Source organism: Erythrolamprus reginae, chromosome 1 (genome assembly GCF_031021105.1).
Source record: "Erythrolamprus reginae isolate rEryReg1 chromosome 1, rEryReg1.hap1, whole genome shotgun sequence".
NCBI classification, from domain to species: Eukaryota; Metazoa; Chordata; class Lepidosauria; order Squamata; family Dipsadidae; genus Erythrolamprus; species Erythrolamprus reginae.
The window spans coordinates 203,038,694-203,064,239 of record NC_091950.1 but is presented as its reverse complement, the minus strand read 5'-3'; the positions used below and the strand labels follow the sequence as shown (position 1 = coordinate 203,064,239).

Genomic DNA, 25,546 nt, shown 5'->3' with positions numbered 1-25,546 from the left:
CTTTATAATTTCTTAACACTGCAACATGTAGCCTCTGTATAACATCAGTAAATTTTAGGATACTTTTCTTACGGCATTTAGTAGCCATACTTAAAATTCATAGCCCTTATTAACAAGATGATTTGTGATGCTAATGAAGCTGTTTTCTAAACTCTTTTGTAATGTTTGAGCTGTTATAAAAATTGCTTTTCTGTTCATTTAGCACTTCAAATAATCTAGGCTAAATTACACATTGTCAGAAATTGATGCTGGGAATTGAGAAATTAAAGTGCCAAGATACAAGAGTCCTTTTGGAGAATGCTGATTTATTTTATTGATTGATTGATCAAATTTATCTAGCCAAGAAGTAACTGGGCTGCCTATCATTAATTATCTATCATCTCTGAGAAGGAAATTTCAACAAGGTGTTTTCCACTAAGCCCAATTTAGCCAGTTTAGTAATTGATATATGCAACTGGGCTCCAAATTACATTCAGATTCAAATGTGTGGAAACAGTTTTTCAGAAATTCTAGTCATAAAATATTTATAATTGTATAGGTAAGAACTAGAATTCTCAATTGGATTTAGAAAAAAATGGAAAAACGACAGTTCACAATATATGGCTTTGATTCACAGGCCATGCAATAACTATAGTTTTCAAGTGTAAGATTATGTTGAGTTATCTGCTATATAAAATAGACAATGCTATCATTTGAACATCCAGAAGCTATAGCAAATCTAACAGCGCCCCCAGTCTGCACAATTGATTGCACAACAGAGTGGAAGTAGATGGGCAACGCATCCAGGGGTGGGCTATTGCCCGGACGGGGAGAGGAGGGACACAGTGGGGTAGTGAAAATGGAGCTCCACCTCAGAGCACCCAATTTGCACTGAAAGATGTTGAAAGAAAATGCAGGGTGTCCTGCAGAAGCAATGCCCATATTGTGGTAGTAAAAATTTTGGTAGCCCTTCACTGAACACATCTATCAATCAATCCTAATCCGAGCAGATGATATGCCCAGTTCTGGGTCAAGTTGTTGATGAGTTATTGGATTTATTTGAAGTGAATCTTTGTACAATTTTTAACTCTGCCAAGATTCAAGATTGAACGTTTATAAGCTCTTTGGCACAGATATTGGTTTGGTTTAATGTGATAATCCAAAGAAAATAATAGTAATTATAATATAATGTGTCTTTCATTATCATTCAATAACCATTGTGAAGTCTAGCTCCAAAGATCTGAAATAAAATAAAATTTATTGGAATTATATGGAACTTTGTGTGCACGATGAGTCAAATATTCAATTCCTAAAATGCAATATGAGCAAGTTAAATAGTCCCAAAAGCCATCTATTTTGCCTGAAGAATTCCACTTTTATAATTTGTATTTTCATTTGAGTATGGGAATTATAATCCAGGACAGGACAGGAAAAAGTCAACTCTGTTGGTTGGCCTTATTTACCTTGCATTTCTCTGATCTGCCTTTTTGGGATGTTTCATCCATAAAATAGTTCAGAGCCTCAATGGCTCATTGGACATTTCAGGAAGATGAAAGTCCTCAATATTTTTGAACAGGCTTCTACAATGGAGAATTCCCTTCATGTATGATGTGTCTTGGAGTTACAAGTCCAGTGCACATGGAGGCCACCAGATTGGGTACAGCTTCTCTAAAAAAACCTAGGCTTTATATGACCTTAACTGTTTTATTAAATATGACACGGCGCCTATGCTTTGTTTTTATTGATTTATGTCATGTTCATTAGTTGCTTGAAAGTGTACTCCTTTGTTGTAGATTGTGTAAGTCTACCAACACTGAGCAATACAGCAGAAAACCCATAAACACCAGGGGCAAATTTCAGATGGGCACTAGTAAGGCTAGCCAAACAGGGTTAGCAGCATGTTTAATGACAAGTCACTTTAATCCAGTACAGTGATACCTTGTCTTACAAACTTAATTGGTTCCGGGACGAGGTTCTTAAGGTGAAAAATTTGTAAGATGAAACAATGTTTCCCATAGGAATCAATGGAAAAGCGATTAATGCGTGCAAGCCCAAAATTCACCCCTTTTGCCAGCCGAAGCGCCTGTTTTTGTACTGCTGGGATTCCCCTGAGGCTCCCCTCCATAGGAAACCCCACCTCCGGACCTCTGTGTTTTTGCAATGCTGCGATTTCACTGAGAATCCCCTCGCTGTGAAACCCCACCTCTGGACTTCCGTTGCCAGTGAAGTGCCCATTTTTGCGCTGCTGGGATTCCCCTGCTAGGATTCCTTGCAGCATCACAAAAACACGGAAGTCCTGAGGTGGGGTTTCCCATGGAGGGGAGCCTCAGGTGAATCCCAGCAGCGCAAAAATGGGTGCTTCGCTGGCAACGGAAGTCCAGAGGCGGGGCATCCCAGCGGCGGCGGTGGGTTTGTAAGGTGAAAATAGTTTGTAAGAAGAGGCAAAAAAATCTTAAACCCCGGGTTTGTATCTCGAAAAGTTTGTATGACGAGGCATTTGTAAGATGAGGTATCACTGTACTCCACACTCAACGTGTAGTCCTCAATGGAACTGCATCTACATGGAGAGACATATACAGTGGGGTACCCCATGGATCTGTTTTAAGGCCAGTACTCTTCAACATATTCATCAATGATGTGGATAAGCGTATAGGTTAGGTTAGGTTAGGTTTATTGGATTTATATGCCACCCCTTTAGATGAAGAACTCATCAAATTTTCGGACAACACCAAGCTAGCAGGAATAGCCAACACTCCAGAAGATAAGCTTAAGATATAGAAGGATCTTGATAGATTTGAATTTGGACATTATCTAACTAAATGAAATTCAAAGATGAAAAAAGTAAGGTTCTACATTTAGACAAGTAAAATAAAATGCACATATATAGTATATGCGGTACCTTGTTCAACAGCAGTAACTGTGAGAGGGATCTTGGAGTCCTAGTGGACAATCACTTAAATATGAACCAGCAGAGCGCTACAGTGAGCAAAAAACCCAACATAGTTCTAGGCTGCATAAAGAGAGGGATAGAATCAAGATCATACAAAGTGTTAATACCACTTTATAATGCCTTGGTAAGGCCACACTTGGAATATTGCATTCAGTTTTGGTTGCCACAACTTTAAAAAAAATGTTGAGACTCTAGAAAGAGTGCAAAAAAGAGCAACAAAATGATTAGGGGACTGGAGGCTAAAACATACAAAGAATGGTTGCTGGAGCTGGGTATGTCTAGTCTGATGAAAAGGACTAGGGGTGACATGATAGCAGTGTTCCAATATCTCAGAGGCTGTCACAAAGGAGAGAGTCAAGCTATTCTCCAAAGCCCTGACGGTAGGACAAGAAGCAATGGGTGGAAACTAATCAAGGAGAGAAGCAACTTAGAACTAAGGAGAAATTTCCTGATACCTAAAACAATCAATGGAACAACCTGCCTCCAGAGGTTGTAAATGCTCCAACACTGGAAGTTTCAAATAAGAGATTTGATAACTATTTGTCTGAAGTGGTGTTGGCTTTCCTGCCTAAGCAGGAGGTTGGACTAGAAGACGTCCAACCTTCCAGCTCTTTTATTCTATTTTTTCTCTTCACAAATTCCATTTTATAACAAAACATATACGCCTTAAAATATATCAATAAGATATATATACATTTTCAATATTTCATAAACCAATATCTTATTTTGCACCCTTTTCAACTCTTATTCTTCAGTCTGACCCAACACTCCTCTCTCTCAACCTTCATCCCCTTCCTACTTTCTTACTCCTTCTCTCCCCTTTCTCCTTCCCTCCATTCATCCTCTATTAACACTCTATATTTTCTACTTCTTTTCACTCCTCTAACTTCCCCTTCTACTTCCTCTTCCTCCCTCTAATACCGTTCCCTGAGTGTCTCCTATCCTCACTCAATTTATATTTGACAAACTGATATTATGTTCCTTATTTTCATACTAGCGGTGCCACTTCTCAAATTATTATTTTTGTTTCATTGCTATGTTTATAATTTGTACAACCTTGGCATATGTTACATGACTCTAATGTCACCTAATCCCCTAGTTTTGTCTCCTGGGCCAACCACCAATTAATTCAATTTTTATTCTTAAAATATTGCTATAGCTTAATTTTTTTCACTAATTATCATTTCTTGTGGAGCTCTATTATTCTATTCTTTTCTATTCTATTCTATTATTTGTTTGTTTTTGTCAAGTACATATTGGTAGTATACAAAGATATAACAATGTTTATATACATGATACTAATAAGAGAGGAAACATTAGTACAGGGGACAGAAAGCATGCTGGTGCACTTATGCACGCCCCTTACTGATATCTTAACAATCAGAAGTCAACAGTGGATAGTCTAAGGGTAAAGTTTTGGGGGTTAGATGATGATACTAGAGTCAGGTAGTGAATTCCATACATTAACTACTCGGTTATGAAAGTCATATTTCCTGCAGTCAAGTTTGGTGCAGTTTACTTTAAGTTTGTATCTGTTATGTGCTCATGTGTTGTTGTGTGTGAAGCTGAAGTAGTTGTTGACAGGAAGGACGTTGTAGTAGATGATTTTATGGGCTATACTTAGGTCGTGTTTTAGCTGACATCGATCTAAGCTTTCTAAACCTAGGATTGTAAATCTAGTTGCGTAGGGTATTCTGTTGTGAGTAGAGGAATGGACATATTTCTGGACATTTTCTAGAGTGTTTATGTCCAAAATGTGATGCGGGTTCCAGATAGATGAGCTGTATTTAAGGATTGGTCTGACAAAAGTTTTGTATGCTCTGGCTAGTATGAGATTACCGGAGCAGAAGCTATGTAGGATTAGGTTAACAACTCTTGAAGCCTTTTTGGCGATGTCCTTGCAGTGGGCTTTGACACTTAGGGCATTTAATATTTATTTATTTTATTTATTTATTTTGTCCATTTTATGAGTGGCTCCTATCCTCACTCAATTTATATTTGACAGACTGATATTATGTTCCTTATTTTCATACTAGCCTTTCATATTAGCCTTGGAATATGAGTATTCCAAGGTTCTTAGCGAGTGAGGGTTGTCTGCAAGGTCTTGTTTATTCAGCCTGTATTTGGTGATCTACTGTATTTGCCAATGTGTAGGACAGAGCATTTGTTGGTTGAGATTTGGTCCGGAGAGAGACAAAGGCAGCTGAGAATCGGGGCGAGGGAACTCAGATGCCGCCTTCTCTCCAAACAACCCGTCAGGCCTGCTGCGGTTTGCGCCCGGGCGGGGCGGCTGACTGGCCTCGGATTTCTCCTTGCCTTTGGGCGAGGAGGAGGAGGAGGCGGCTGACGAGGCTGGCGGCAGAAGCCGGCCTCGGTCACGTGGTGCCGGCGCAGAGGAGCAGCTTCTGCCGCCTGCAATTTTCCGCCGGCTGCTCATCGCCCGGCTTTTTCTGGGGATGCTCCCCAGACGCGGCTTTGTGGTAGCAGAGTCAGGCCAAAGTCGCCGACGTCTTGCGTCGCTTCGCCTTTGCCGCGCGGCTCAGGTGACTCTTCTGCCCGGCGGCGATGTAAGGCAAGCCCGGCGCTCGCTCCCTCGCTCGCTTCGAGGAACCAGCTTCACCTGCTAGGGCTGAAGTAGGAGTTTTTTTTTAAAAAAAAGGCCCTCCCCTGCCCGGCTCTTGGAGTTCAAGGGGCGGCCTTTCTTTTGGGAAGGTGAGTCTGGGGTCGGCGGCCGCTTCTGTCCTTCCTTGGGATGGCGGGAGGAAGGGGCTTCCTGAGCACAGAGAGAGGCGAAAAAAATGGGTCTGCTTCGGATGGGATCCGCCTCTGAATTATGGAACTAGGCCATCGAGAGGGTCTGACCGTGTTTTTAAGGCAGACCCTTCCCGGCGACGAAGCTTGCTTTTTTGTGGTGGCCCCGATAATCTTTCGACGAAGGACCAATAAAGGACGAAGCGGTAAAATTCCAGGACTGAGAGCTGTGGCTGGAAGGAGGAAGAGAGCAACGTATTGAACTGAATTGAATTTTTCTAAGCCTTTCTGCTGAACTAAAAAACCTCTTCTCCCTCTTGATTGGGTGATTTTTTGAGTATTTTTAAAATAATAAGAAGAATAATTTAATATTTATTTAATATCACGTTTGTTCATTTTTCTCAAAAGGGATGCTTTATTTGGGACAAACTCTTAAGTTTGCATCCTCCCACTTGCTGCTATGTGAAGGGAATGATTTTTCTAAAATTGCATGTTGATTGATTGATTTGACTGACTGACTGACTTTTTATGGTTTGGGTTGTTTTTTTTAAATTTATTTATTTATTATTTAGATTTGTATGCCGCCCCTCTCCACAGACTCGATTATAAATTATAATAAGATTATAATTTAAATTAACTGGATTTGGGACGTTATATATTGTTTCATTATGTGTTGTAAGCCACCCTGAGTCTTCGGGGAGGGGTGGCATAAAAGTCCAATTAATAAATAAGAAATAAATAATATGATGCCCAACTCCTGAAGGACTCTGGGCGTAAATGCATATGCCATCTAAACATGAAGGTGGCATCCTTTTTTCCTTCAGAAATTATACTTTCACTCCGATAGCAATGTGTATAGAAGCGATCGACTGTTAAAAACTAATTTAATTCATCAGTGGAAGCCTATGTTGACTTAATGGAATTATTCATTATTCTACTTAAGGTTAAGTTCTTAGATAGATGGTCATTGCTTTTGATTCCTCCTTAGATAAATGAACATTTAAAAAAGTTTCTTCAATTGGAAGTCTTCTGGATTTGGGGAAGTCTTCTGGAGTCTGCAGAGAGGGGCGGCATACAAATTTAATAAATAATAATAATAATAAATATTAATAATAATAATCAAATCCCTTCCTTCCCATTCAAATAAATTACCGGTATATGAAAGTTATATGAATGTGTTGCTGTCGTATGTTTTATTGTGGAGGTAATATTAAATCTATATGCCCTTTCTTTGTACAGTAGATTTCTTTTTAGGTAAATGGTGTTAAGTTTCTTCAACTGGACAACTTAGAGAGTTCTTAAATTAAAAAAAACTCTGGATGATGCTAAAATATGTTCCTTCCATTCAGATTAAAATTGCTATGGAATTATTGTTGCCTTATGTTACATTATAGAGGTAATGTTAATTTTATATGTCCTTTCTTTGAAATCATTTTAATGAATGACACTATGTTATTGGTTATGCAGATGAATCATGGCTATTTATCATTCCCATAAACATGATGATGCTGAATAACTACAAAGAAAAAAAATCCACATCTTTCTGGAGGCTTATTTTTTATTTAAAGGATAGTTGAATAATTTTCAAAATTGTGGAAAAGGTTAAAATACTGTACTTGCATATCTAAGTGAATGAACAAAAGCTTTCTAGAACTTTGTTTTTAACTTCAACTGAGTGGTGAAAGTTAATCATAGCCCCTTTTTCAAATTCATCTGGCTTTTTAATTTTAGCTTGGAACAGTTCAGTTTTTTTAAATGGATTTTAGTTATAAGGTATGATATAATAATCATCAGTGGCTAGTATTGAGACAGTGTCAGAAATTTAGATTCTGCTTCTATGAGACACTCGTATAGTAGTGTTGACAAACCATAGATGGCCAGCTAAATCTACCACTCTAATTTAATTTATAAACCTACTCTGAACTTCCTAAACACAAATCTAATAAATACATGAAAAATATACTAATTGTATTGAATTGAAAAGTATGACCAACTAAATCAAAATTTCAACAAATCTTGTCTAGTTGAACAGTGGAGTAGGGCGTACTTGTATTTAGCACTTAGAAACACTTGGTCTGTGAAGGATCTCATGTGTAGACTAGCTGAAAAAAAATCCTAGAATGCAATGGCAAGACCATTTCCATATTGTAGCCGGGTGTGGGCTACTGCACAGACCGGGGCGGGGGGGATGCAGTGGGGTAGCAAAAATGGAGCTCCACCCCAGAGCATCCAATTTGCACTGAAAGATGATGAAAGGAAATGCAGGGCGTCCTGCATAAACAATGCCCACAGTGTGGTAGTAAAAGGTTTGGTAGCCCTTCACACTGATTGTAGCCCTCCACCCCCCCCCCACCCCCCCACCCCCCACAAAACCCCACTTTATGAATCTACCTATGTTGTCATCAGGAATAAAATTCAACTCAAGGATTTGATTACCGGTATATTATTGCCTTCCCGTTCTTTGAAAATTTTTCTGAATTCTGATTATTTTATTTCTTTATTTCTTTATTTTATTTTATTTATCATACAAATATAGTATTGTATTGTAGTATGTTTAACATAATATAAGTATAAAGTAGAGATAGAAAAGATAAAGAGACATTAGGACAGGAACGGTAGGCACAAAGGTGCACTTATGCACACCCCTTACAGACCTCTTAGAAAAGGGCAGAGGTCTATTGTAGATAATGTAAGGTTGAAGATTTTGGGATTGGGGGAAGAAACAACAGAGTGAATTCCAGGCCACTCTATTGCTGAAATTGTATTTTCTGCAGTCTAGTTTGGAGCAATTTACATTTAGTTTGTATCTATTGCATGCTCTTGCGTTGTTGTTGTTGTTAAAGGTGAAGTAGTCGCCAACAGGGAGTAGTACATTGTGATGTATGATTTTATGAGCAACAGTTAAATCAGTTCGGAGGCGGCGTATTACTTTCAAATGATGATACCAAAAATGGACTGTATATTCACTAATTAACTCTGTGCATATAGTTACTTCCTCTGGCTCTGATTTGGCAATTGAAATCAATAAAGAAAATGTTTAGCATTATATTTGATAAGTTGACTGCAACATTTATATAAATAATTTGGATTTGCATGGGTTTTGCTGTATCTTATGAGATTATGAGCATCCCTGTTGGGTTGGCAGTATTACAGGATCGATATGACATTAATAATCCTGTGGAATAGACAGTCACCTTGCACAAATATGATAGGTCCCACAAAATAATTTAATACAGTATATGAAAATATTTTTGTACTGCTTTAGAACGAGCACAAAATTACTTCCCGTTTAAATGCCAGTGTCAAATGAGATAACAATGATTTTCCTCCCATTTATCTTAATATATCAATTGTGCGTTGGTGCTTTTTGAAAGAGAAAGAGATGAATTGAGGAATCTGCCACATATAATATAGATCCTGGACCAGGGAAGAGGAGGGAAAGAGAAGGGAAGTGAGCTACTGCTTTATAGATTAACTTCTTTGTCCTTCGTATGCGTAGGAATCTGTTCCCCAAATATTGCTTCTTGTGTTTTTCATAGCAATACCAGTAATGCAATTATATTTCTTGAGCACCATACAATTCTCAATAATAAATTCTTTGAATTTAGTTAACCTGGTTTTCTGGTATCTTCAGTATTAAAGATGTTGATAATACCTTGTCTTCATTCTCACAGTGGATCTACTTCCTATCTATTGTCTTTCTACCCAGACATGAATAGAAGAAAGCTCCATTTTTCAGATGAGAGACCTGCCTCTGAGCACACTTATTTTGGAATGGAGCCACACCGGCTTTTAACATTGTTGTTGTCCTCTAACAACAATTTGTAATACATTAAGGCCAATGTTGCAAATACAGAACTAAATAATTCACATGCCTTCTGTGAGGGGGTCAATAGAATTAGAAGGAAGTTTAAGTAGATTCTATGACATCTGTACTCTAAGAGCAAACAGAATATATTGTAATTTCTAGGGTTCCTAATACTAAAAAGCCCAGGAAGTTGTTTATGGAACTCCCTCAATGTGCTAAAGTTTCTTAGCTCAAGGAATTGGATTTAAAAATTGGTTTGTTCTGTGACTTTTCTCTGAAAGTGTGATCTGTATGACGGTAAGACATAGAATGGAGTTCCATATAATATACATGTCTTAAAGAACCCAGTTATTCATTATTGGACTTCTAGACCATTCAGAAGCCGTGATTCTCAGCCATTTTATGATGGTGCAGAAATCAAGCAAGAGCCAAGGATAAATGTGCACGTAAGAGAGGGGGAGGATGGGAGAAATGTCGAAGATTTTTTTGAGAAATAACTCGTGAAACTATATCCTGTAAAATCTTAACAGGAAAACTGATAAACAAAATAATGTGTTTATGGGAAAAACCTCCTTATGTTTGGTTCCAAAAACAGTGCTTTCTATGATAGGAACATGAGAACTGTGGGAGAACTCATTTTTCTTCACTGTTAATATCTTTTTCACTGCTGTGATTAGTTGATGAAATAACATCAATGGGCTATAAGTTGGCATGGAAGGTGCTGTAATACTTGTAGTTTAGAGTTGAAACTCTTGTTGTTAAAGGAGACAATCACACCTTGAGTTTTAGATATGCTCACAAATACATGCATAGCATTTTTGGTTAATCATTCCAATATTGCTAATGTTTTTTTCTGTTCCAGCAATGGAAAATCCTGAAGTGCTTGTAGGCAGCTGCAGTACTCAGGATGATGAACATTTATACAGTGTAAAACATCATGCATCAATGTGCCAGCTTCTGGAAGATCAGTTAAGAAGAAAACTTAAATTTTTCTTTATGAATCCCTGTGAAAAATTCTGGGCCCGAGGAAGGAAACCGTGGAAGCTGGGCATACAAATTCTGAAAATAGCTATGGTCACTATCCAGGTGAGATACAAAGCTGCAGTACAATTATTACTTACACATTTTTAGCTACTGCTATATAAATTCAAGTAATTATAACCAGTTGAGTGACAACCTCTGATTTACTGCTGCTTTAGTGACTTGTGTTTTTAGAACCATCTGTACGGTTGGTATTTGAAACTTTCAGACCTTAATACAGGCAGTCCTCGACTTATAACCATTTGTTTAGCAACTGTCTAAAGTTACAAGGGCTTGGTCATATAATTAGAATTTGGGCGCTTGACAGCCAGCATGTACTGTACTAATGATGGTTGCAGCATCCTAGAAACATGTGACCTGCATTTGCAATCTTCCCAGTTGGCTTCCAACAAGCAAAGTCAATAGGGAAAGCTGGATTTATTTAGCAACCGCATAATTCAATCAATTACTGCAGTGATTCATTTAAAAACCATGCCCCCCCCCCATTTTTAAAAATAAAATCAGGTACAACTCATGTAATAATTGCCTTGCTTAGCAACAGAAATGTTGGTCATAATTGTGATTGTAAATCAAGGACCATCTGTAAGTATTGAAATGACCTGTGTTCTTACACACTGAATATTTTGGAAGAAAATATTTTTGTCAAGTATTTAGTATTGACAAATTTAATAATATATGTATCTTCATCATATGTTCTCTGAAGTGACTCGAGACAGCGAGTAAACGAGACGGTTCTGTTTATTTTCAGCTCTTAGGAAGTGACTGTCAGCTGGAACGCGTCTCAGCTGGCAAGGGAAAAGCCAGCTCTATTTATACAATTTTTTTCCCGCTCAAAACGAGCTGTCAGCGCCTTAACCAATCAGGCGCAACCTATTTACATAGTCTCCCCGGTAACAAAAATATACAGAGTATTCAACACCCCTCCCTTCCTAGAAAAAAAACATACAGATTACTCAGAAAGCCATGTGATGTATTCAGCCAATCGGTGTGGTCTTTGGATGTTCCTTGTGGACCTGCGCAATTCAGTTAGTCCTTCGTCGTCGGCATGGAAGGAGGTCGGTTCGTCGGTACCTCCTCTGGCTTCCAAGGGCCCAGGTTGAACTCCGGCCCCCAGAGTTGAGCTGGCTGGCACATCACCGACCTCCGCTGACGAAGATGGCTCCGATGTGCTGGCTGAGCGGCTTCGAAGGGGTGAGTCCATATTTAAATCCATAAATGTTGGAGTTGCGTCGTTTCCCATCGGTTTGTCTGTGTGTACAATCGGTGTTTGATCACTAGACTCAGTTTCTGGGCACCTTCTTAAATGGTCGATGTGCCTAGTCCATACTCGGCCATCGTTCAATGAAATTAAATATGTTTTGGTGCTTTTTGTTGCAACACTGTGCCCTTAAGCCACTTAAGGCCTCCATCAAAATTCCTTGCAAATACACATTGCCCTATAAACATATGTCTCTCAGCATTTTCAGTCATATAATTCTTTGTACAAAACACAGGGTGTAATCTATCTAAGGTTGACCTGAGTTTCCTGCCCATAAGAATTTCTGCAGGGCTCCTGTTGGTTTTTGCATTGGGAGTTATATGTTGTGCCAATAGGAATTCATCTAGGTGTTCTTGCACCTCCCCAGGGCCAGCCCTTTTCAATGCTTCTTTGGCAACCCGAACATATCTCTCTGCCAATCCGTTCGCCCATGGCGAAAAAGGAGATATGAGGGCGTGCCTTACCCCTAACTGATCTAGGAAGAGTTCAAACTGTCTGGCTGTCAGTTGGGGCCCATTATCAGAAACTAACACATCTGGGCAGCCATGCGTGGCAAACAGATGGCGTAAAGCTTTTATAGTGGAACATGTGGTGATGTTATGCATTAATATTATCTCGACCCACTTAGAATATGCATCTACTACAATTAGGAAATATTTTGAATCAATGGGGCCAGCGAAATCTATGTGCAATCTAGACCAGGGGCCCTGGGGCTGATCCCAGTCCATAGGCGTTGTTTTTGGAGGTCTTGGCCTTGACTCCTGACAAGGGTCGCACTTGGACACCCACCTCTCAATGTGGGCATCTAGTCCTGGCCACCAGAAATGCCCCCTTGCTAGCCCCTTCATCCTTACGATGCCTGGATGACCCACATGCAGCATAGTCAAAACTTTAGACTTTAAACTTTCTGGAATCACGACCCGGTCACCCCATAATAGACATCCCTTAACATAGGATAGTTCTAACCTTTTACTTTTGAACTCCAGGAGCTTGGTAAAGGTACGCGGTGCGGAAGTTAGGCCAAAGGGCATCGCCTGGTACTGGTAGTGCTGCCCCTGGACATAAAACCGGAGGTATTTTCGGTGTCCCGGATGGATGGGGACGTGCAAATACGCCTCCTTCAGGTCGATGGATGACATGAGATCTCGGGGTCTGATTGACGCGAGTATGGTGCGAAGGGAGGCCATTTTGAACCTGCGGTATAACACGTACCTGTTTAGGTGCTTCAGGTTCAAAATTAGCCTGCAACCTCCCGATGTCTTGGGTACTATGAAGACCCTGGAGTAGAACCCCATGCCCTCCATTTGGGCTGGCACCTTCTCGATGGCGTGGATTTCCAGAAGATGAGCGATCTCCTGCTCCAGCAATGCCCGTTTGGCAGTATCGATGGGCACTGGACAGGGCACAAAATGGGTAGGTGGGAGACATAAGAATTCGAGGCGGAGCCCTCGGGTCACTGTGTCCAAAATCCAAGCATCGGAGGTTGTGGCCGTCCAGGCGGTACAAAACCTTTGGAGTTTTCCCCCCAAAGGGACCTGCCCTGTGGAGTCACTTTGCTCCACGGAAACCTCGCTGGTTGGAGCCTCGAAAGGGCCATTTCAACGGTTGATATCCCCTGCCCCGGCCCTGGAAGCAGGTCCTATCGCTTCGGTACGAATAGGACTGACCATATTGACCTTGTGAATAAGGTCTGGAAGCCTGGGTAACTCCGGAAGCTGGGTCCCATCGAAATGGCTGCCGGCGTCGGTACGGGGTGCTATTGCGATCTTGGCGCCTGGAGGATCTGGTGAGGACCTTCCTCTTGTCCTTGTCCTCCACAAGGACGGCCTCCAACACCTCCCCGAACAACTTCGTGCCTTCGAAAGGGGCAGATGACAAGCGCCACTTCGACTTGGCATCCGCCTGCCAATGTCGAAGCCAAAGCAGGCGTCGAGAAGAAATCGTAGAGGCCATGCCCCTCGCGGCAAACTTCGCCGCGTGCAAAGTAGCATCCGCCGAGAATTCGGCCGCAGCCAGGAGCTTGTTGAGATCTTGTTTGAGACGAGGATCTTCAGGTCCCATCCAAGCTTCCGGGTTTTCAAACCGGCATTTTGACAGCACGGTTCTCAGGCGCGTAGCGTATTGGTTGATTGTTTCGGCCTCTAGCTGCCCCATTCTGGAGAACTGGTGTCTGTAGACGATCAGCGGCTTCGTCGGCTTGAAGTGGGCTGCGAGTTTTGTCTTCAGCGAGTCCCAGGAGACCGAATTCGCCGGAGCCGGGTCGGTTAATGTCTGGGCGAGATCGAACATCTCCGAGCCGCAGTAATTTAGAAAGATCGCTCTCTTCCGATCGTTGTCGGCTTCTCTCATGCCAGCAGCCTCAAGGAAGACGTTGAACTTCGCTAGGTAAGCGTCCCATGTAGTCTTCTCCGGGTTGAAGAAGTCCGGGGCTCTCCCGACAGGCAGGGAATCCATAGCGGCAAGCGAAGGCTCGTTCTTCCGTCGTCGCCAGGTGAAGTGACTCGAGACAGCGAGTAAACGAGACGGTTCTGTTTATTTTCAGCTCTTAGGAAGTGACTGTCAGCTGGAACGCGTCTCAGCTGGCAAGGGAAAAGCCGGCTCTATTTATACAATTTTTCCCCCGCTCAAAACGAGCTGTCAGCGCCTTAACCAATCAGGCGCAACCTATTTACATTGTCTCCCCGGTAACAAAAATATACAGAGTATTCAACATTCTCCATCTGTGTTGCAAAAGAACTTTAATAAGTGCCAGCTAACATAGCTATCTCGTTTAGGAATTATAGAACTTTTAGTCCAAATATTTGATGGATGCTGGATTGGGGTAATGAACAGAATAGGCTATTAGTCAAGTAGAGACAATGAACAATATCAAGATTATAGTTGCAGTTTCATTTCATTATTATATATGTCACTCTTCAGCCTTCTACTAATTAAATCCTCATTGATCACCAACTATAAGGAAATATGTGTGTTCAGAATATAGTATGAAAATGTCCAATATGAACTATACTAATATTATATTATGTTTTTATTCAGCAAAACAGATCCAAGATCAAAAAGAATAAAATAGTCATGATATTGAACTGGGCTAAATTATAAGTGTAACAAGAATATAGTTACATAAATATAGGAGGAGTCTTTGACCACTGAATGAAAATAAAAGTTGTAAATCGGAGGGATGGTACCCAGCTCTTTTTTCCTATATGTTCAATTCCTGATTTATTTACCTTTCACACTCTCAGGGTAAAATGAAACTACCAAGAGAATGAGTAGGGAATGGTGGTAGAACTACTGTATTTTTCGGAATATACAGATAAGAGGCACCCTTTTCCTCCCTAAAAGAGGCTGAACATTTGGGTGTGACTTATACTTTGAATGTTACTTTTTCAAAGTTTTTTTCCCCAGCCCTAGCAAGGTGCTGACAATCTTCTCTGCTTCCTATGCCCTCCGAAGAAGGTTTTTTCCAGCCCTAAGTCTTTGCAGGCTTGCTTTCATTCCTACCCCCTCTGAAAAAGGCTTTTTCAGCCCTAACCAGAGGATAAAATAATGTGTTCGAGCTGAACTGACTAAGAACACTAACCAGATGAATACCTGATAGGTAGATTCCCCCCCTCTATTTTACTCCCCCGAAACTAAGGTGCGTCTTATACTCCAGTGTGTCTTATACTCTGAAAGATACGGTAGCTACGAATGCTCCATCAATTAAAAAATTTAATGTACTTGTGGTCAGAATGGACTTTTTGAGTATTTTAGCTGAAGAATTCCCTTTCTATTGATATTTTCAGCTTGTAGTTTTTGGTTTAAGCAATCAAATGGTGGTTACATTTAAAGAAGAAAACACGGTATCTTTTAAGCATCTATTCCTGAAAGGCTATATGGACAGCATGGATGACACCTATGCAGTGTACACGCAAAAAGAGGTCTATGACCAGATCTCTTTCGCAATAAACCAGGTAATATTAGTCTATCTATCTATCTATCTATCTATCTATCTATCTATCTATCTATCTATCTATCTATCTATCTATCTATCTATCTATCTATCCATCCATCCATCCATCCATCCATCCATCCATCCATCCATCCATCCATCCATCCATCTATCGGCTGTATGTTCCAGCATAAGTCTGGAATGACTCAAGCAATTTTAAACAAACTTGGTACACAGATGATTTACCCTCTGGAAACAAATACTGTGGGAGTAAGACACCCTAGTACCCCTTAGTGTGTGTGTGTGTTCCAGCATAACTCTGAAACATCTGGGCCATTAATGAGAGTGAGTGCAGCGTCCTAGAGTGGACATTGTCTATGATTCACTTCTGTCACAGCTTCCTCTAGAAAGCCAGCCATGACATTTGTCCTCCACTGGGCCAATGGGAAAGCACTTGATATTCCCTTCTCTTGACAGAAGGTGGCCCAAAGTGCCATGATTGTAGAAAGGGTGGGAAAGAGGAGTGCGTTGGAGGGGGGAGGGACAGGGCAGGGGTGATGGGCATGGGGGTAGGGGGAAGAAAGGCCCCTCTCAATGACTCCCTGTTAGAGGCAGACGACGCCCCCTGGTGGATTTGGGGCAAAGTGCCAAGATTGTAGAAAGAGCGGAAAGAAGATCACATGGGAAGGGGAGGGCAGGGGTGATAGGCATGGGAGTAGGGGGCAAAAGACCCTTCTCAATGGCTCCCTGTCAGACAAATGCTTTGAGGTCTATAAATACCCGTGTAGCGCTGGGTTTTCAGCTAGTATTTTATAAAATATTGTACACTGAACCTAAACTAAGCTTGAAAAAGCCAAGTCATTATATGTAAACAGATATGAATGGAAGGAAAATCACATTGGTTTCCTATACCATAGAGCTTGCATTGGCTCTAATGAGGCAAGAGATGCAGACCTTTTAATTCCATAGTAACCTCATGAGATAAAGGTAACACAGGCAATTGGCCCATAAAAATGAGGTTTTCTATGACTGAATCCATTTCACCGAGTTTTATTTGAACCTTAGTCTTTGTAATTCTATTCATGAGATCAATAAATCTGAAAAGCAGGATGTTCCATCGCAGACATTCTCTTGCGTCTCCAATTAGTTCAGTTTTAATTACCAGGCAGCTCCATTAACTGGTTGTACCTTGTCGCTTAGTTCTTACAGCTGCGTGCTAATTCGGTTGGAAATCACGCCTACGAAAAGAAAGGATCAAAAGAGACGCCCATGGCAATATGTCAGTACTTCTACAAGAGAGGAATTATCAGCCCTGGAAATGACACTTTCGATATTGACCCAGAAATTGAAACTGAACGACTCAAATCAGATAGATTGTTTCTGTGTGTGTGAGAGAAAGGAGAATGAGAGTGGGGTGGGCGGAGGTCAGAAAGAGAGACAACTTGAGCAAAGTCATAGTGTTTAAAAGCAAACACATAGTAATTTCCAGTATCATTACAATATAATGGGTAGACACTTCAGATGTTTTATTTGTACAGGAAGAAATTCAACTACTGCAGATAGTCCTCACTTAGCAATTGCTTCATTCAGTAACAGTTCAGAGTTACGACAACAGTGAAAAGGTATATTTAAGACCAATCCCTGAACTTGCAGCGATTGCAACATCCATTGTCACCTTCTCAGCTTGTTTCCAACAAGCAGAATCATTGGGGAAAATGGCAGGAAGTCACAAAAGTCATATGCCATTTTGCTTAACAACCTGAGGTGATTTGGTTAATGACTGCACTGGAACTGTCATGGGATGTTTCACTTTATGACTATATCACTTAGTAACTGTGATTAGTAAGTGAGGACTACTTGTACATTAGAGTCTTGTTTAAGTCATGAAAACTGCAGTAGTGGTGCTTCATTTAATTCCTTGCCCCATTTCACTCAAATGATGTCAGCTTCAGTCAGACCTAGTATATTCCATATAGACGTACATTGTTTATATCTATGGAGATTCTCAGTCATCCAGGTTATGGTTGTCCTGAAGGTGCTTTTTCAAGAAGTAACTGGACTTTCTGGTTTTTCTTTGAAGATGTTTTGCTTCTCATCCAATAAGCTTCTTCAACTCTGAGCTGAAGAAGCTTCATGGATGAGAAACAGAACATCTTGAAAGAAAAACCAGAAAGTCCAGGTGCCTCTTGAAAAAGCACCTTTAGGGTGTACGTGGTTTAGTTTCAAAGTGGCCTGATACCCTGCTGATAAAAATGGCTGACTCATAGCCCAGTGTGTTGACTTTATTGTATCTGAAGCAGGTTCTTCATAATGGTAATTATTGAACAGAGTTAAGGGTGCATCTACTTGCAAGATACTGTAGTATAATCAAAATTGAAGCAATTGATGTCCCTCATCCACAAAAGTGTCTTGCCAACTCAACATTGCAAACATCACCAACACTAATTGGTGATTCAGGTTCATGGTGAACTTTACTATTAGGAAAAGTGAGGCAGTGCCCTCAGACTGTAGACATGTGATAGAAAGCATTAGTATCCTGTTGGATGACATAAATGTTTGCTGTGTGGATTATTTTGCGCTCTTACTTTTGCCCTGAAGTATTGAAGAAAATGTCACCTTACAATGCACTTACAAATCCAGTTAGTTTACTTGCCTGAGCCATTCATGTTTATGTGCTTTAGGCAAATACCGAAATATATTGGCTGACTACTGGCCTCTGAAACTTTGTGAATAAATTTGAGTGGACAGTCTTAACTGTTCAACATGAACATTGATTACTGAACATATAGAATTATTGGTAGTGTCTGTTATGAGAATTCAGAAGCATTGTGACTTATTTTTGGAGTTTGGAAATAGTGACATAAATAATAATCTCTTAGCGAACTAATGTAGTAAACATATGTGCACAACATTTCCAAACAATACCAAAAGCTGAATTCTGTAAGGATATCTTAGCTTAAACCTCTTGGGTATGAAAGATATTAAAGGACTGTTGACAGATTGAGGGTCTTTTCTTGATATATGTATGCAATTACATGAACCAATGTGTAACATATACAAATAATTACAGTACAAGAACTTTCTGAATTACTGTTTCTTCATTTTATTCAGATGGAAGTAATTCATAACTGCATTGAAACATCATTCTACAGTCATAAGTAGAAGGGCCTGTAACCATAGAAATTAGGGTATTAGGGTACTGATCTGTGGATCAAGTATAAAATTTCCTTTTTGGGTTTATTTTTAACAAGCAGATATTTTCAGGGATTCTTTATCAAATAAGAATTCCCATAAGGCAGAAGTTCAGTAAATATATGCATTAAATTAATGAAAAAACATAGCTGCTTTTTTCTTGCAAGTATGAAGAAAGATTTTACATCTCGTATTATTTAGATAAGACTACTAGTGACCAGATTCCTTATTACTGATTTTCTGTCTTCCTCGTCTTATTAAATATTGAGTATTTTCTATATGCCGTAAAGCATCTGTCTTCCCATAGAGTGTCTTTATGTGGAGCCAATGCTACCTCTGGAAAATGGGACACTTAGGAAGACTCCTTTCAATTTTACTTTGGACTTCCAGAGGTGAGGAGAAATAAAAGTTGCTGGCATTCTTGAACATTTTTGGTAATGGTGAAATAAAGCTCCGGTCTCTGTTCTAGACTTGTAACTCTGACACTCACGTTCAAACTGAAGGCCATTAATCTCCAGACTGTTCGACAACACGAACTCCCAGACTGCTATGATTTCACACTAACAGTAAGTACAGAGGTGGAGTCCTTGGAACTTTCTGAGCTTGGTTGTTTATGTGCAGATAAACTAGGAAGCAAGTAAAAAAAATTGAACTGATGAAGACTTGTAATTAGTCATTTTCTGAAGGGCAGGTTTGGGATGGGAGAAATGGGCCTAGATTGTGTCAGCTTCTTCTTAAAGTGGACTATTGCAGTATATACATTAGCAATTTAGAAGTAGAAAATAAAGTGAAATGATAACGCTGAAGCTAATCAAGAGGCAGGCACCAATGATTTATTGCTACCAGAGATTTGCCTGCCCACAGCTGCAAATACCCATTTGGTAAATCAGCTATTCTTTGTGTGTGTGTGTGTGTCCTACAATTCACATTAATTCTCGCGGTAACTCACCTACTCTTCTTTTAGTTAAGTTCAAAACATAATTCTATATAGTATTAGCTTTTTGACAATAATATTAACAATAATATTAATACTTTTATTATGTGTGTAACTATATTGTAATTGTACATTTTAAAATTTGTTTCTATTTATTTTTGGTTGACTGTGGCTGGCGATCAACTTGAATACTCCTCAGATGGAAAAGTGCAATAAAACCCAAATAGTGATAAGAATAGCAAAATTTCTGAAACAATATTAAAAAGATGAAGACATTGGGTCATGTTCTCTTGTTAAGTTTTGTTCGAGGATTATTCAGATATAGTCTTCCTTTATTCTATTTCTCTACCTTATTTTTAAACTGCTTAGATTTGAGGGAGAATGGTACACTGACAGAACTAAATTAACTCCAAGCATTTTCTGTTTTCTACAAAACATGCTTTTTATATGCCATCACTGCTTCAAAGTTATACTTCAAGCTAACTATAAGACTTTATGGCTTTTTTGAGAAGAATAGTAGATAGATAAATAGATGGATGGATGGAAAGTAGGTAGGTAGGTAGGTAGGTAGATAGATATAGATTTTGATTTTATTACCAAGCAATAGGCATAAACTATTCAGATTCTATCTGAACTAACGAGTGTTTAGAAATAAGAATAATAGCATCTTTTCTATCTCCACAATATCTACAGATACTCTTTGATAACAAAGCTCATAGTGGAAGAATTAAAATAAGCCTAGACAATGATATTGCCATCAAGGAATGTAAAGACTGGCATGTTTCTGGATCAAGTAAGCTTAAAAAACATACTTTTGTTATTACTTATTTAGTGCTTATTAGGTTTTATTGAAGGCCTAGTGATGCATGAAGTTAAATATAGTATTTGCTATGTTCTGTAGTAACTATATTTTTTTAAGTATGTTTGTCAACTGAGCACGCAATTTGAATATGTGTGTTACATCATTTCACCTATAGTCCTTAAAAAAGTCTCTTTCTATATGGTTAATATTTACATTACTGGCGAAATTCAAAATTTTTCCCTACCAGTTTGGTGGGTGAGGTTTGGTGGGCGTGGCAAGGAAGGATACTGCAAAATCTTCATTCCCACCCCACTCTGGGGCCAGCCAGCGATGGTATTTGCCGGTTCTCCTAATTAGTCAAAATTTCCGCTACTGGTTCTCCAGAATCTGTCAGAACCTGCTGAATTTCACTTCTGATTTACAGTATATTAGAAGGGAATTCCCCACAATGGGAAATTTGCCCCAAATGCAAATAACTACATAACTTGAGGGAGGAGGGGTCCTCTTTAGACTATCAAAAGTGTGAAGCATTCATTCTTTTTGATGGCTTTGAATCCTTTAATTATCCACCTCTCCCTGTATTGAAAAATGAAGTAAGATGGAGGCCTCTTCTCCATTATTAGCACTCTCTCAAGGCAATTTCACAAAGAAAATTTTCCCTCAGACACAAATGAGTATGTGTTCTATGAGAGTATCAGGTTAACTATTATGCATAGACAAGTAAATCAATCTTTTTTTTCCCAGTACAGAAGAATACCCATTATATGATGATCTTTGATGGTTTTGTCATAATGACATGTCTTGCATCACTGATTCTCTGCACACGATCTGTAATTAAAGGAATTTATCTACAAAGGGTAAGCTTATGTTTGTCAGTATCTCTTAATAAATTTAATTGCAGCTTTTCAATAGCAATTTCTCTTTTCTTGCCCTCTCACGTATCCTAGGAATTTGTGACTTTTTTCCAACATCACTATAAGAAAGAAGTATCTTTCTCTGATCTAGTGGAATTTGTCAATGGATGGTATATCATGATCATCGTTAGTGACCTTCTTACCATAGTTGGTTCTACATTAAAGATGGAGATACAAGCTAAGGTAAGTGACTTGAATGCTGATTAGATGACCTGTGTTCCAGTTTTGGAAGTCCCAATTGAAATCTTATTGACCAACCTGAATTTTGTTATTTTTATAGTTCACTTGAGTCTTCAACTGGGGGAAATGGTCACATTGAGAAAACTGCTGCTCCAGAGAAGGCATTTTTCTAGCTGTATATTTTACCTATCCATGGTAATATCATTAGAAATTAGAAATGAGCAGTATCTGTGCATATCATTAAAAGTCTATTAATTTGCTGTGCAATGCATTTGTGCTCTTTGTCCACCAGGAAACAGCCCTGACATTTTTAGCCCATTTCTTTTTAATGGAATAAGGTTTACTCACCTCCCCAGAACGGTCTCCTAATCTAGCAGAACTTTATGTCTCCCATCTCAGTGTCAAAAGAAAAGAAAATATGGTATCCCCAAGAGTTAAAATGAATATAAAAGGTCCTTTTTTTATGGGCACCCCAACTGAAATTCCGTTAGTGTAATTTATTGAACATCATCTTAATCTTCATATAGAGTCTGACAAGCTATGACGTCTGCAGTATCCTGTTAGGAACTTCCACCATGCTTGTGTGGCTTGGAGTGATCCGCTACCTCAGCTTCTTTAAGAAATATAATGTAAGGATCTTCTGGAACACTCATGCTCTTGGTATTCTTTTCTGTTATTACCTGGCAATGCTGAATATCTTTGGAAAGTCTAATGAGCATCTCTGGGTTTTTCTTGGGCCTTGTTTTTCAGCTGCTTATTTTGACTCTCCGTGCAGCATTGCCCAATGTCATTCGATTTTGCTCCTGTGCGGCTATGATCTATCTGGGTTATTGCTTCTGTGGCTGGATTGTGCTGGGCCCATATCATGCTAAGGTACTGTGAGTTGGATGTTTGTCATCTAGTTTTGTATCTGAAGGGTCTTGGGCAAATGTTAACAAAATGAGCACGCTGCCAAGATATCTGAAAGGGCCAGTTTATCACTTTAGTTATGTAACTATACATGATCACCAGAATATGGAGTTGTCACGTATAGGTATATATTCTGCATTATCTGAGGCATTGATGCACATTAATAAAATATTGTAATATCCAGAGATTTTCAAGGGCTGGTATTGAGTAAAACATGTAACATTTATTTGCAGTTTACTGTATTTGACCAGTATTTTTTAAACAACTTGAGCAAAAAATGGAAATAATTTTCTTTTCTTTTGTCTGTTTGTTCCTGAATATTTGTTCTCTTCTAGTTCCATACCTTGAATATGGTTTCTGAATGTCTTTTCTCTTTGATAAATGGAGATGACATGTTTGCTACTTTTGCAAAAATGCAACAGAAAAGCTACCTGGTGTGGCTGTTCAGCCGGATCTACCTCTACTCTTTCATTAGCCTCTTTATCTACATGGTTCTGAGTCTCTTCATTGCCTTAATTACAGACACGTATGAAACAGTGAAGGTACATAAACATCACTATAGGATGTTACGTTTAATTTTTGAAATGTGAATTTCCAAAAGTTCTGAAATAGTTTTCTGAATATCAAATGATTTTGTTCATTTCATTATTCTCTTGTGCAAACAGAGATATTCTACACCTTTGCAAGAATTCAGCATAACATCATGACATCATCATACAAATGACATAGAGCTCTGATAAGTTCATATTTACTGCAAGTAAGCAAAAAAGGGCCATTTGCATGATGACATCATGATGCAGTGTCATCATTTATTCAGTCTATGTCAAACTCACAGAGTCATGTTACCGTCATATAATGTATTGCGATGTTTCCCCCCTTTGCGGGACTGGGGTGGGCTTGGCCTGCGCATAATGCATCCAAATCACAGGCCATCTGTTCCATTTATTCCATAGCTGAGTGATAAGTTTTTTGTATTTAATTTTTTTTGTTAGCATGGTTTATCTGGTTCTAAAGAACTGAACCAAGACTGAAGTTTAAGGCTATAACCTATTGCTTAATTTCCCAACTCTACTTTAATCTGAACTACTATGCTTAATTTCCCTTGGGCAAGAGGACATGTACTATGATAACAGTTGTTTTTCCCTTCCCATTGCCTATAATATGAGGGAATCTCTTCAGAAGATAGTTTGGGTGCTCCAACTTCCTAATGTCCTCTGTAGGCCCTAAAGACAAAAAAAATATGAAAAGCCCTCAAGCACTCTTCTTGCAATACTGACATGAGAAGACCCCAGGAACAAGACAAGATTTTAAGTTAATGTTATGTTTATATTGAATTACAAGGATATTTAATTCAACACAATTCCTATGATTTTTGTTGTTTTTGATGCAAAGTTGTGTCTAATCCATTGTGGCCCCATGGACAACATTCCTTCAGGCCTTCCTGTCCTCTACCATCCCCTGAAGTCCATTAAATATCCCGCTGACTGCTTCAGTGACTCCATCCAGCCACCTCATTCTCTACCATCCCCTTATTCCTTTGCCCTCAATCTCTCCCAGCATTAGGTTCTTCTCCAGTGAGTCCTTCCTTCTCATTAGGTGGCTAAAGTATTTGAGTTTTATCTGCAGCATCTGGCCTTTTAAAGGGCAGTCAGGGTTGATATCTAGGACTGACCGATTTAATCGCCTTGCAGTCCAAGGGACTCGCAGAAGTCTTCTCCAGTGCCATATTTCAAAGGCCTTGCTCCCTCTCTATTATTTTATTACTGCCTTAGCAGCCGTCCGCATCTTCAGGTAGCTAACGTACGATTTGACAAAGCAGATTTGGCTCTGGTTAGCTTTCATATTGGAAGTTGAAAAAAATCTAGTGCTGTGGGAAGTTGAAAACCCATCCTGGAAGGTGGCAAAACCACATCACTTTCTTACCATTCCTGGGCAATAAAACTGAATGGATGTATCCATGTAAATCACAAGGAGTTGGAGAAGGTGGCTTTGCTCTTTGATTTCAGAATTTTCCTTTTCTCTCATATGAAAAAGTATAATTTGGCAGCATCATTTGGAAGACATCTGAATATTTCCTCCAAGGCTACTAGAGTCTGCCTGGAATCCTGAGGCTCAAAGTTGTGTTCCCCTGTCATTTCTACCAGAGTTTAAAGACCGATAAAATGCAGATTACAAGTCCACCCTAATCTCCAAATCTCTTGTGGAAACTTGGGGGAAGGTGGATGAGAAATAGGGTGCAAGAACCTCACTTTTCTCCTTTTTAATAGCTTCTAACTCACCAGGAGAAACCTGACCTTTCCTATTTTTCCTTATCCCTCTTTAAAAATTGTGTTTTTCATAGCCATATAATATCCACTGGAGTTGTACTACATAACAACTTTTTTTTTTTAGCATTACCAGCGTGAAGGCTTTCCAGAGACAGAACTTCATTCATTCATAGCCCAGTGCAAAGACCTGCCAAACTCTGGAAGATACAGATTAGAAGAGGAGAGTCCTATCAATATTTTCTGTTGTTGTAAAAGGTTGGTGACTAAAGGCCTGGGTGACAGATGCATCATCTGACAGCTTGGTTTCTTCAATATTAAATTAAGTTGGCTGCTGTGAGAACAGAAAGCAGGTTAATAGAACATCAGTGTTGAATCTAGTGAAACTGTAGGCACTTTCTCATAAGCCTAGTGACCCTACACTGGTTTGAAAGCTGCTCTGGATTCCCATGATCCCCCAATGTCATAGATAGATAGATAGATAGATAGATAGATAGATAGATAGATAGATAGATAGATAGATAAATACCCATTTTTCAGAATTGCAAATGGTTAAAAGTGAAAGCAATTACTGATTTATTTTAAACTTTCTGAGGGTTGAGGAATAAAGATACCAGTGAACCTTTAAAATAA

The 25,546-nt window shown here is 39.4% G+C and overlaps 1 protein-coding gene across 1 annotated transcript; it reads left to right on the top strand.

Annotated features, from left to right (window-relative positions):
* The first annotated feature begins 10,352 nt into the window (after window positions 1–10,352).
* On the top strand, window positions 10,353–25,211 carry LOC139169960 (mucolipin-3-like). Its single transcript, XM_070756690.1, has 12 exons — window positions 10,353–10,574; window positions 15,573–15,740; window positions 16,919–17,070; window positions 19,216–19,302; window positions 19,380–19,476; window positions 20,538–20,637; window positions 21,391–21,503; window positions 21,594–21,743; window positions 22,268–22,369; window positions 22,491–22,613; window positions 22,985–23,191; window positions 25,041–25,211. Exons 1-12 carry the CDS (start codon window positions 10,353–10,355, stop codon window positions 25,209–25,211), a joined length of 1,692 nt encoding a protein of 563 aa, XP_070612791.1.
* Window positions 25,212–25,546: the final 335 nt, after the last annotated feature.

Coding starts and splice junctions, on each gene's coding strand:
- LOC139169960 (XM_070756690.1), top strand. CDS start 10,353: ATGGAAAATCCTGAAGTGCTTGTAGGCAGCTGCAGTACTCAGGATGAT. Junction 21,504..21,593: donor AAGGAATTTATCTACAAAGG/GTAAGCTTATGT, acceptor CACGTATCCTAG/GAATTTGTGACTTTTTTCCA. Junction 22,614..22,984: donor TGGGCCCATATCATGCTAAG/GTACTGTGAGTT, acceptor GTTCTCTTCTAG/TTCCATACCTTGAATATGGT.